Raw genomic sequence first — 13921 nt, forward strand, 5'->3', positions numbered from 1 at the left:
TTAACAGATTTAATCTTCTTTACTTCTTAGTTAAAAAGGAAATTATACCTATATTAATAAATATAACAAAGGCTAAATCGTATAAGTTAGTTGTAAAATAGGTATGTAAATATGTTGCTATTTACTACAGATCCAGTTTGAACCAAGTTGAACATTTGGATTGTTGCCAAACTGACCGGCTGTGAGCTTTTGTATTTATAATATACTAGCGGTCGCCCGTGACTCCGTCCGAAATTTAAAAAAAAAATTAGCAGCCTATGTATTCTCCAGACTGTATTCTACTTCTATACCTATGCCAAATTTCATTGAGATCCATCCATCTAAACGTTCACATTTATAACATTAGTAAGATTTAATTTGTAGTTAGCACAATATTAAACGTCGAAGTGATATAGAATACAAAGAAAATGTGTTCTATTATGTGTCAGGACAAAGAACCGATAAAATCCACGACCTTAAAGAGGTCGTGTAAATCGTAGAAGACCATAAATGTACCGAACAGTGGTTGAGCCGACGTTACTTCACAGAAACGTGCATGCGAGAAATAAACGGACCTTATTTGAATATTATTTAATTTCATATTGCATACTGACCGCGATACGTGGAACCGATGCCGGCCCTCGTGACTTGGTTCAGGATGCCCTGCGCCCGTTGGGTCACTGACACATCCGTCGCGAGGCCCTGGTGATCTTGGCGGCATGATTTCTGTCGAAAAGATTGAATAAATTAGTATAAGCTGATATATTTGAAATTTATTGTTTACGTGAAAAGTATTTTAAGATTGCAAACAGCGCCATCTTTACTTGATAGTGAAAACTAAATTGTTTTTAGAATTGCTTTTATGATCGCAGTAACGTTTTGTATCGATAGATGGCGTAAATAACAATACATAAATTTTGTATAGCTCAAGTTTACGCATCCATTTTACGCACACAAAGTTGATTGACTTATAGTAATTATTTTCAATTATCTCACACATAAAAAGCGATAATAGAATTGTGGCCTCTTGCTTTTGCAGTACTTATTATTTTTGCTCTTAATTTTGAAGTAATTAAGTTACTAAAGATTAGAGTTAATTTAGTTAATTTATACTCGTCATCGTTGGTTTTTGAGACCAACATATTTGTATAAAACATATCATCATCCTTGTCATTTGACAAAACAGATACTAAGTTTTAAACGGAGATATTGGTCTAAGAAACCCACGTTTAGTTGTTATTTGTTAGTGTAGCTACTGGTACTTAAGACTTGAGTTATGACGGCGCCGAAGAATTAACAATCTAGACACATAACTGTGGTAGTCGTAAAATCTTGACAAAGATATTTATGATTCTTTTTAATTGCGATTACGTGAACATATTCACTATACTCGAAGTCAAAGGAAATGGGAAATTATATTTACACATTACATTGTGTGACAATGTAATTTATTGTCTATCGATTTATTTAAGAAGTGGCAGTATTTAAAGAAATACAAACATGTCTATCCTCAATAAGACTGTAATAACAGTCTTCTGAAGGTAAAATTGCTAAGATAGGTTTGTTACAATTTCTGATTACTATTGAAATTGATTCTACGGCTGGGATTGTCATAACTTTGAAAGTTTATTGTTAATGTTGTGCTTTACCGATATAAATATTCTGTTCCTAAATATCTATCTATTATATGAATATTTAAGAACGTAATTCTTTATTTCCTTTTCGATTCAGACCTGGTAGATTTAAGACAAAACCTCGATAAATTTATAGACGGACAAGGCTGTCACCGGGTGGATGTAAATGAAACAAAATTATCATTAAAAAAGTGTCACCAGGATTTTTTCGCACTGTAGCTGTCAAGTAACTGTCATGTCGTGTTTTTTAATGTCATAATCTATGCCCATATTATTAACAGAACTAGCCGCGATAACAGCGCCTTTCTCACTGGGCTAGATGTTATTTGTCTTTAGCCATTTTGATCTCAAGTTAAAAATAAATAAGTGGAAATGAACTGACCTGTAGATCACAGTTGTCTTCGTTTGTCTGTTCTCGGCTGAGGTTGATGTTCTTTGTTTGCATTTTCCTCCCCCCGGGGCCTCTAGGGCTCCACCTTAAACAAAAACAATTATCATTAGAATGATTTGAAATTTCTTAAACTAGTACCCCATTCCCTTAGAAACAACGTCGAGCGATGTTCAAGGACCTATGTATAATATAAACGTAACATGGTGGGAGAGCCTGGCTTCTATCTTCTTATAGCCTTTTAACCCTTTTACTGGTGGTGCCAATATGTATGCCAACCACATTATTATAAATTTTCCACTTTGTAGCACCAATACCTTAAAACATGTTTTCAATTATTTCACCAACTGCAAGAGGAAAATCCATGAACAGAATTTAACAGAGCTCATACTGGTGTTGGCAAGGATATTGCCACCGTGTTTTTTTCTTTCACTAAATATGATTGTTTTTTTTTCTTTAATAAAAGTTATTAAAGTACCCACAATAAACCAAAAAAACGAGTTTTTATTTTTTCGAGACACAAAATTGCTTCTACCAGTTAAAGGGTTAATGCCTCTCTATTACCGGTTGGCCGACAGCTCATAGCTTTTCAGAAATCAAATTTAATAAAAGTCCAATAGTTTAAAACTAAATAAACACACAGATTAGTCAATCTAAAACTCTCATGTAGATACTAACTATTTTGCATATCAAAGATTTCCTACACAAACTACAGCGCTACTATGACGTCACAGCGGTAAGCACGCTACGTGACTATGCATACTGTAAAGTACTAAAAATGGCGGGAATTTAAATATATAAAGCAAACAAGAATAACCTAAACTTCTTTTAAAAAGTGGATGAGAAAAGCGCCATCTATTGACTGCTTTTCAAAACATAATTTTTAATTTAAACAAAATGAACTCCTATATTATAATATTACATACATTTAACTGAACTTCTTCAGACTCTAGGCCGTTACAAAGAAATTTACAAACATACAGACTCACATACATAAAAACAAACTAAAAAACGCGCGAAAAAGCTTACCTATTAGTCTATAACATTGTATTCATTGTAAAGATTTTAATTTGGATCTTAGGTTTTGTTAACCTTAAACAATATTTTTTACTGTATACTAGTAAAAAAAAGGATAAACAAATCGTGGTGCAATGCTTGTGTTACATTGCATATATATATTGCATTACATTTGGTACAAGGGCAATCGATATCTATTTATGGAACAAATCAATAATGGTGTTCAATTTACTTCGCATCTAAACGTCCAGTCTGCGGTAACCATAACCGCAAACTTTTTTATTTTGCTTTCGTGAGGTTTGTTATATTTATTGCAATTTTCTTCATAATAACTAGTTAATGTAATAATATAAAAAACACAGCGTTGATTTGCAATTCATAATAGTTTTTGTTGACTTTATTTTGAATAATTTTATTAAAAACAATACTTAACTAATACAGTGATCATCGTACGGATATTTGTTACAATCACCTTTGTATAGTTATTGTGAAAACTAGCCATTGCCTGCGACTCCGTCTGTGCGGAATTAAAAATAAGTAGCCTATGTGTTCCTCCAGACAATGTTCTATATGAATGCCAAATTTCATCATCACATCAATTCAGCGGTATGTAGATACCTTCTAACAAATATACATCCATCCATCCAGACAAACATTTACATTTATAATATTAGTAAGATTTGCATGAGATTTTTGGTTTACTTTAAGCCAGATAGGGACAATGCACAAATTTCGTCGATGACTGTACGATGTAAATACATAACTAGAGGACAGTATTAACACAATCGAGCTAGATTTTCCATCGAGTCACGAACCCACCTTATATAGGTGTTGTTAACAAACCCGTCTGATGGTAACATCCAACCATGAGAACCAACGATCTTTGTTAACGACACACAGTTAGTAAAACGGCTATCAATAGCGGAAAACTTTTTCTTCAGAGAAACTTAGAAAAAGTTATATCGCATGTTTTAATACCATTTCTAACCGTGTGAAATGCGCTGTTTTGTTTACATCTAACGTACGTTGCTCTTTTGTTTATTGATTACAGTATATCTGATACAAGCTGTCACCCGCGACTCCGTCCGCACGGAATAACAAAAACTTAGGAGCTTATGTGTTCTTCCAGGCTGTGTTCCAAGTATGCCAAATATCAGCGAGATCCTTGCAGCGGTTTTGCCATTCATCCATTCATTTAAATATTCGCATTTATAATATTACAGACAAAGATTACGAATAATCATGGGTTAAATTACAAAAATAAATGTATAAAACGTGCATTAAATCGTAAAGTGATACGGAAATATTAAGTTTTAATTTTTTATATTGTTTAACGAAGACAGTCATCAAAGAAGACCCTAGGATTTTTATTATCTATAGTTATAGTAAATAGCTATATACAAACTTTTTCTACTTCAGAATACCTGACCTGACCAACCAGTAATACCTTCAGAATAATTAGAAAATGCTTGCATCAGCCGCAAGAAAACCAGTCCCTACATATCCAGGATAACACTGGATGGTTTTCGACTAAAACAAAACAAGCGTGTAAGTCCATTGGCAATGATCACGGCGTTGCGAGGGTTGGCCTCCACGTAATGGCCCCGGGGGCAATTATTGGCCATTTCATTCACAAAACTGCCTCGGCCACGCCACGGGAACAGATTATCCACGGCTTTGATGTTAAGAAGTTTTTACACAGTCATATCAACTCGTCGCGTTTCACGTTATATTATAAAATAAAATTTTTTAATTCACAAAATAAAGCTTAATTTTTACATATTCCAAATTACACAGACTGAAATATTTTTCTTATTAACTACAACTATCTATTTTTTACTAACTACTATGAACTTTTTTACCATAATCTTAAGTTTTATTTTACTTTATAGGTCAGTTTAGAAGAAAATCGTACGAAAGAATAACCTCTAAATTATTGTATTTAATTCTAGTGAAGATCCAAAACAAACTACAGCCCCCTACTATTATAACTAGGTGCACTGTATTAAGTCCTTCTGTATTACTAGTATAAAAATGACACAATGATGAAATAGTCCGATTCTATGTGTGAATGTGTCTATTGTACAGGCTCCTTTACAGTTTCGTGTTAACATTTTAAACGCAGCCAGCACTGCGCTGGTTTCGGTTAAATTTTAATCTTAATTTAATGGTCGCTATGAGATAATTGCACCACTTTTTCTACTCCACCTAACTAGTCAGTTATTTAACTCGCCAGCGACCTTACCCCTTCGCGAGTCAATTGTTTTTTATTACTTTTTATTTAAACGATGCTTGTTATATTATTCTTTGTTAGTGATTTAGTTTTTTTTCTGCTTAATAGTGTTCGGTTTTATCATCAGCCTGTATCATTTTACTAAAGTTAGGTCTTTTATTATTCCTAAAATATTGTAAATGGTCTTCTGCATGATAAACGTAATGATTTTTATGCATGCCTAGCTGTGGCCCGCGACTCCGTCCAGACTGTGTTCATCATCAAGATCTGTTGAGCAGTTCTGATGATTCTAACATCCATCCATCCATCCAAAAAATGGCATTTATAATAATAGTAAGATGGATAATAATGAGATACTTTCGTGCAAAATGGACGTCGATATAAACAAATTTTATACATAATATTTTGATATAATTTACCCAAATATTTTATCCATTTTGATAATAGAAATATAAATAGTAAATAAAATAATTTAAAGAATAATAAATTTGTATGCTAACGATGTAGCCGAAGCGCTAATTATTTAGCAAACTAAAATGTCTAGACGTAATATTTTAGCGAATTTTTTAACGAAAAATTTCCTTAATCGATTTATTTTTGATAATTTTACTATAAAACTATTACTTTGTTAGATAAGAAATGCATAAAAACTTATTTCTCATGACACTCTTATAATGACATCCAAATTTAATACTATGACTTTATCTCTTACCTTTGTGAGATCGATCGTTTATTATTTGCAGAGGTCAACATACGGCAAAAGATAAGAATTGTGGATAGTAAGCAATACTAGTTATAGGTACTAATATAAATCAGAAGATATAATAAAAATAAATGCTCATGACAACTTCACAAGTTAAGAAGTGCAATTATTTATTTTGTAAATTCACTACGTTTTTTTAGAACAATCGCTTTAAAAGCTCTTAAAACTATTCGGTCAAATATCCCTTTAAGATTTTTTCTCTATTTTCTTATTCTAAAGAAGTATTTTCGATGATTCATATCTTCTTACTATCTTTGTATATTTTTTTTTATATCATAAGGTTTCAAACGAGCGAGCGGCCACCTGAAATCGCTGAAATAGCGAAGTGACCGTTGCCCATAGACATACGCAATTGCATATACGTTGCCTACCTTTAATCGACGATCGTAATTAGAAGGTACGTTCTGAACGATCTTGATGAAATTTGACATAGATGTAGAACATAGTCTGAAAGAACATAGGCTTATTATTCTATTTTTTTTTGTGGGCATGGAGTCGCGGGCATAGCTTGTAGACTATATTTCTAAAGAAAAAAACATATAAACGAGTCACCTCCTTCGGGAATTCGGTTAATAATAGTTGTGTTCTTTTTGGATTTGTAAAATAATCGCAAAGTTAGCTTTAATCTTCATTGCGCAACAAATCCTTATAAATTTATTCAATAGTGTTCGAAACGGATGTGGGCTCAATGAAATAAAAAAAAGATCTTCAAACAAACAATACACCAATTTAGTCACTATTCCCCTGTAATAAGTGTGTCATTCGTAGACTTATCATTACTATTGTCTTGTCGTAAACATATGTAATTTGTAATTTAAAATTCAGTATAAAATCGTTGCATAATATTTAACTTATAGACAATAGTTGCTCAGCTCTGCGAAACTAAAATACATTGATACTAAATAATAGGAAAAAAGGGTCTTGACAGACGGACAGACGGACAGACAGACAACAAAGTGATCCTATAAGGGTTCCGTTTTTTCCTATGACGTACGGAACCCAAAAAAGTGTAAATAATCTTTGTTTTTAATCTGCAGTTTTTATTTTTATGGCTTATTCGGTGGCTTAATGGCAAAAGTAATGCTTTTTGGCTTTTTGCCTATAAAATATCTAAATTAAAAAACGATAGCTTTATGAGTGAGGATTAGTAATTACTATGAATATATACATATTTAATTACGTTATTAATTATGTTTGCATTTTCGTAAGTTCGATAACATCGCTACTTAGTATCGGATAGGTTTTTAGTTTAACGCCAGATTATTTTTATTAAAACAGACTGCAAAAGCCTGATTCCTCATACAATTGATTTTGAAACATACGGTAGAAACATGACTGCAATTAAATTCAAATATAAAAAAAAATTGAATACCAAATTAACCAAAATGTTAGTTTAGTTTTTACAAAAAATAAAAACAACATTAAAAAGAAGCAATTTCATCATATAAAAATATGATATAAAATATCTCAAGGGTATCAAGAAATGTATTAAAACATTATAGTAATTACTACCAAAGTCATTATTACATCCGCACGGGACGAGCTTTGGACGATATGAATGTACAGTCAGCTGCATTAATATGTATACATTTATAAAGCTCCAGACACTTCTATGCACGTAGCCATTCTCGTAATTATTATAGAACTATGAATATTAGCGAACACGTGATTGCTTAGTTTTGGAAACCAGAGGCGTATAAAAAATTCTAAAGTTTTGTAAATCTTACTAATATAAAGCGAATATTTACATGTATGGATGTTTATTACATTTATCCTGAACGGCTGAAAAGACTTCGCAAAAATTCTGCGAAGATGCAGTACATGGTCGGGAGAACATATAGACTATTAATTAAGTTTTGTTTTATTCCGATCGGGCTGAGTCTAAGACGATATCTAGTGTTCAAATATTAATGATGCTGACTGTACAACATATACAGTGTAATCTTATCGTGTACAGTGTACAGTGTACGATGTGTACACGGTTAATTGATTATATTTATGTTGTAGACCAGTTCGGTTTCTGGTCGAGATTGCATCCGGCTTCGCGGATCGCCTTTTATGCATCATTCTCACGCTTCCCTCGGCAGGAAGCTGCGTTTATGTCACCGAATGATTGTCAACTTCGTCAGCTTATAAACATACTAGGCATATTTGTACATTACCAAAATAGTGATGCATACTCTAAGTCAATTAATTATCAAATTGTCAATTGTTGAATTGAAATAGTCAACCTTTAAGTTATTATATAAATTGAAGTTTAGTTAATTTGAAATGTATAAACATAGCTAAATGTTTATAAAAAATGGTGAATCACGTTTAACATTAGGTAATTTGTGAAATTGCTTTTAAATTATTGACTTCACAATCATCTCCTTGGTCTATACTATGACTAGTCGAATTATAAACTGTCCAATTTCACAATAGGTTGGTGACATTGATACGTTTCTATCAGTACTGAAGATGAATGCGGTTACGACAGATGACATCATTGATAAATATTCATATTAATTTTGTTTTCATTATTTTATAAGAGTTATGTTAGTAAATAAATAAATAATACGGTGAATAAGTGAAAAAGTGTCATCATTTTAATTTCCTTAAAAAACGGAAAGAATAATATGCGTATGTTTATTAATCGACAAGAACTTGAGTTTCTGTTCTACTGATTATGTTTTATTATTATTGTTGACTAACTATTGCCCGCGACTCGTTCTATTGCGTGGAACTATATTAAAACTTAATTAATATCCCATCTGTTCTTCCAGGTAATGTTCTACATCTAAGTCAAATTTTATCGAGATTCATGAAGACGTTCTGGTGGTACCTTCTAACATCCATCCATCTAAACTTCCGCATTTATATTAGTAAAATTAATTTTTAGAAGTACAACAACATAATTCACACCCATATCGTATTTTTAAGTATTAAGCTATAATTATTTAGTTCATGATTACATATTTATTTTTTAATTAATTTTAAAAGATAAAAACTTTATATTAAAAACATAGGAAACCCAGGCAATAGGCGTCTACCGGTCGTATAAATTAAGCTACATTAAGGTTAATAAACCTAGAGATGATATGTCAATTGTTTTGGACAATATAAGCTAATAAAGCTATCAAATTAGCTAAAGATAATAACGTTCGAGATAGTTGACACCCCTACTATTATGTATGATTATATAGTAGGGGTGGGGAGGGTAATGTAAGCCTATTAAAATTTAACATGCCCCTTTCAACTTAACCTATGGCAGTGTAAGCCTCGAGACAAGTGGAAACATTATGTAAATTTGTTCGATGTAATTACTATCCAATTATGAAGTGTTGTTGAATTCAAATAAACATATTAAAAGTTGTGATAAATATACGACAACTAAAATTGAAAATCATTTGTTAATATGGGTTTATACTATTGAAACATCTCTTCAAAAACATATTGACATCCCGCTCACTTTCTTTTATAAAATCGAGATGAATGTATGTTTTATATGGAAGTATCGGCAGTGGAAACCTAAGGTTAACTAAATTTGTCTCGCTATTTACACATTTTAAGGTAAACTTCATCTTAGTATTATAATTTTGGTTACAAACTAATGTGACTTGTCAAGCGAATTTGTTAATATCCCGAAAAAATCTTACTAATATTATAAATGCGAATGTTTGGATGTTTGTGTGAAGGTATCACCTCAACGGCTGTATGAATCTCACTTAAATTTAGCATAAATGTAGAACATAGTCTGGAAGAAAACATAAGGTACTAATAAATACATAAACTCTTAAATCTATGATATAAAATAAAATTAAAAAAAAAAAAACGATTAAGCTACTAATTAAGTACTTTTAATACCACATGGACGGTGTCGCGGGCGAGCTAGTAGTGTAAAAACTAGATTTAAACAAAACATTGCAAAAAAAACCTGCAGTTGAACGACCTGACACTTAATATACACATTCTTAGTCAAACAATGAAGTTTATAATTGTGACCTTGTTTATAATCTGTGGTCTTGGAGCTATTATTTTTCTGTGGGAATGAACTAGTCTTCCGGTACAAAACATCGATAGAGCAATTTACGCGGTCATTGAGAAATTAATTTTATAGCTTATTTTTATGATCTCAACATTGTTTATATTAAAGTTTATCTTTTGTATCAAATTATTTTTATTTAATATAATATTTACATAATTAACCAGATGAAATCGACTTACCAAAAGGTTTTAACAAATTTCCTCTCTGTTTATCCCATACTTAATGCGATATGATTTATATTAAAATAAAAATAAAAATATGTTTTTCATGTCTTTACTAGAAACATTTATATAAAATGTAGAGTATATATTAATGTCTTAAAAGTGCCTGTTGGTAAATTAAAATAAAAAAAATAATAATATGAGATCTAGGTCATGTATTTTCGATTTCTGACACTCGATGTCATTACTTTATTGTAACAATACAATAGAAACATAATAACTATTGTGTATACAATTATCAAGTTATTTTTGTCTTTGTTAGAAATCATAGGCGATCGGAATTCTAATTCAATAGCATAGCAATACTAATAAGAATTTATAATTGTTCATCCAAAACATTTTTGTGCCATTACAAACAACTTAACGATAAATATTTTGTAAAAAAAAAATAAAGAATAGATAAAAAATTATACAAGGAAACTTACTTCAAAATGTTGGCCGGTTATCCGAGCACTTAAAGAAAAATAAATCCAAACAATTCACACACACAAAAGTTTATCTTCAACACCACATCGTCACAATATCAATAAATTAAAAAAAAAAAAAACAAAATCACACCGCGAAATCCAACTAGACGAAACGCACAACCCGGCGTTGGGGCGTATATCACACACGTGTGATAGAAACACACACACGCACAAACATACATATGAAAACACACTAACGTATAAGGGGTGTTTAGTTTTCGTATCACGGCTGCGCTGGCGCAGTTCGTAGAACGCGTGCGTAATGTGCGCGACCGGCCGCCGTACTGTGCCTCCTGCCTAGCCAGACAGCACCATACACTTCGGGGAACGAATTTTTTGGTACTGGTATTGAACAATAAATATGTTATCATCCTTTACATTCAAACTGGAAAAGAATAAAAAATTATGACGTCATTATTGATTTTTTTTTCATGTTACATTTCAATTTTATTGCCAGTACGCGTCTATGACTTAAAATACCTTAGTAAATATAAAAAGTCTCGGTGACCGTTTTCTTTGTTCCTATCTAAATATTATTAGGGCTTCTATTTGACTCAAACTCATCCTTCTATAAGAAAAATCTATTTTAGTCTTCAGTTTTAATAAAAATAATTTCTTTATCTTACTTCTAATATGTTCAATGTTTCGATGTATGGTTGTTTTTTACCCAGCAGAGCTGCATGGATCTTGCTGAAATTTGGCATAGATGTAGAACATAGCATGGAAGAAAACATAGGCTAATATTTTTTTTAACTCCGCGCGGACGGAGACGCGGGCGACAACTAGTCTGAACATATATTTATTGAGGAAGTAAAAAGGTAAGGAACTTGTGGTATCTGTTACGGATCGTAAGCACTGCTGAGGTCGGGATCAGAGGAGCGGAACGAAAGCCGAATTACTCCTTGCGCTTCGCATATATTGCGGCTGCAATCCTTATCTGTTCATTTCCACTATCGAAACATGTATAAAAACAAAACCGCAACGTTTAAACTCAAGGCAAATGTTTCCTTTCTTACACCTTTTGTTATTTTATCTACTATTAAGCTGTATCCAGGCTTTACCAATTTTATAGAACGTCAATCGATTTACATTCGTCCCTGTGGTCTCACAAGGGACTAGGTAGTCTGGCAAATAACAACGTCATCATCAGCTCCCCATACGTCCCTACTGACGAGCTCGCAGCCTACCCTAAGTTAGAGGTGACTAGGCCATAGTCAACCAAGCGTGGTGGCGTGGACCAGCGGGTCCAGTCCGAGTTGACTTCACTCACATCTTAGAATTTCTTCGCAGATATGTGCAGGTTGCATCACGATGTTTTCCTTCACCGTAAGAATCTCCGATAAATCTACATATATAGATTGAACCCAGGATCTGCAGATTACAAGTCAAGTTTTTAACCCTTGCGCCACCGACGCTGTATAGTCTAGCAAATAATTATTTGGAACTAAATATTTTGTTCAGAATCAACTCGAGTTCAAAGACCTTGATGTTTATTTTGGTTTATATACACCACAAACAGATATGTAATTAGCACTTGGAGGTAGAGATGGTACAGAGCAACTGCGCTCACTCGTTAATTAATATCATCGTAAGGCTGCGTTTCAGGCTGCTGGCTTCCGTTCACAGAGTAATTAAATTACAGAGACTACAAGCTTATAGAAATTAAAAATGTATCATAATAATATGTGTTACATAGTCGTAAATTTGAAAGGGTTTGTTGAGATTATTGTAAAGTTAAAGATGACAGTATTACAATCCCGAGAGGAACACGAATCGAATAAGAAGTCTGTCTTCGACATACGACAAAACATGACCGCGAAAACCCCTTTTTCCCACTATCAGTCGGACAAGGCACAGGGAATTTCGAAATTAAGGAAGTCCATGAATAGAGTCATATTGTATACGAGATTAATAGCTCAGAAAGGGAAAAAAAATTTTTTTACAGCTTATGATATTAAACTCAAAATCATCAAAATTAAAAATTAATAAAGTACCTGTTCACTCTACATATACTGATGTCTACTGATTCGGAAATATTTTGATACTAAATGAAAAGCGGACGCTTCGCTTTTGTTATTATAATTAATAATTCCCCGCCGGCAGCGGCTTGTTTGATTCTTAAATGGAAGGGAAATATTATTTGCATTGCCACCACAACATTGTAGCTTGCGTTTTACCTTCAAGTAGCTGTTTGAATCGGTAGATTGCTTTATTTCGTGGCAATCGGGCGAATTTAAACGCCACAGTAAATATAAATTTCTTGTTGTCCGCGACTTTGTCTGATTGGATAAAAAAAAGATTAACCAGTCCGTTCTTTATACTTTAATCTATATCTGATCCAAATATCATCCAGATTCATTCAGCTGTTCTGATGCTACGTGTTATCAAACTTTTTCATTTATAAAATCCTGTTAGGAATCGGTTTATAATTATTAAGCGAAAGGTTGACAACACTTTATAGGGACATAAACTACAGCAAATCTAATATTTTCTTTTACAAATTATAAACTTATAACCAGTTATTGAAAATAAGTGGTTTGGTTCCCTTTTGGTATGTGATTTGTTGTTTAGAAATTACAGCAAGCGACAGTTGATTTCACAGGATATAACTGTTTATAGTACAATTTGCTGGGAAAGCATTACTCTATAAATAGAAGTAGATGAAATGTAAGATATTGTTGATATATAAAGCAAAGTATGAAACGAAAAAAACAGTAATTACTGTTAGGAAGAAAATCCGACACTGTGACGGTGTATCGGCGCAACACTAGCCTTATTAAAATGTCAACGTTTATCACCTCACTAATCAATCGGACACTTGACTTGGCAAGAAAAGCGCGCCATTCTCTCTAAATGATTCTTACTAATAATGTCTAAAACTACAATGATGAAGCGCCAATAGCCTAATGGTAAAAGACATTTCCGATAACGAGGTCGAGAGTTCGAATCCCGCTATTCGACTATTGTAAACCATATCTTAACACAAACCTTAAGCTTGTCTGGAATGGTAAAAGAAATTTTAGTAAATTAAAAATATCCTTTTATGTTAAAAAAAAAACATAATATATTTAGTTTTTTTTAACACGTAATGCCGATGGCTGTGTCATGTAAACTACCAAAATAAGTTTTCCATCCATATGCAATGTATCAAGGGACACAATAAATCCTAGGACAGTTTAATTAAATTAAATT

General features: G+C 32.5%; 1 protein-coding gene across 1 annotated transcript in view; it reads right to left on the reverse strand.

Moving 5' to 3' along the window:
- The window catches only part of LOC106121753 (uncharacterized), a 52698-nt gene extending 41704 nt beyond the window's left edge, over positions 1-10994 (reverse strand). Inside the window, exons 1-3 of the mRNA XM_013317552.1 lie at positions 10688-10994; positions 1996-2089; positions 594-705 (exon numbers count right to left, since the gene is read on the reverse strand). Coding sequence (XP_013173006.1) covers positions 594-705; positions 1996-2058 — 175 coding nt within the window. The 5' untranslated portion in view covers positions 2059-2089; positions 10688-10994. The remainder of the gene's footprint in view (positions 1-593; positions 706-1995; positions 2090-10687) is intronic.
- Between the last annotated feature and the right edge of the window lie 2927 nt (positions 10995-13921).

Source organism: Papilio xuthus, unplaced genomic scaffold (genome assembly GCF_000836235.2).
Source record: "Papilio xuthus unplaced genomic scaffold, Pxut_1.1 DF826938.1, whole genome shotgun sequence".
In the NCBI taxonomy this organism is placed as follows: Eukaryota; Metazoa; Arthropoda; class Insecta; order Lepidoptera; family Papilionidae; genus Papilio; species Papilio xuthus.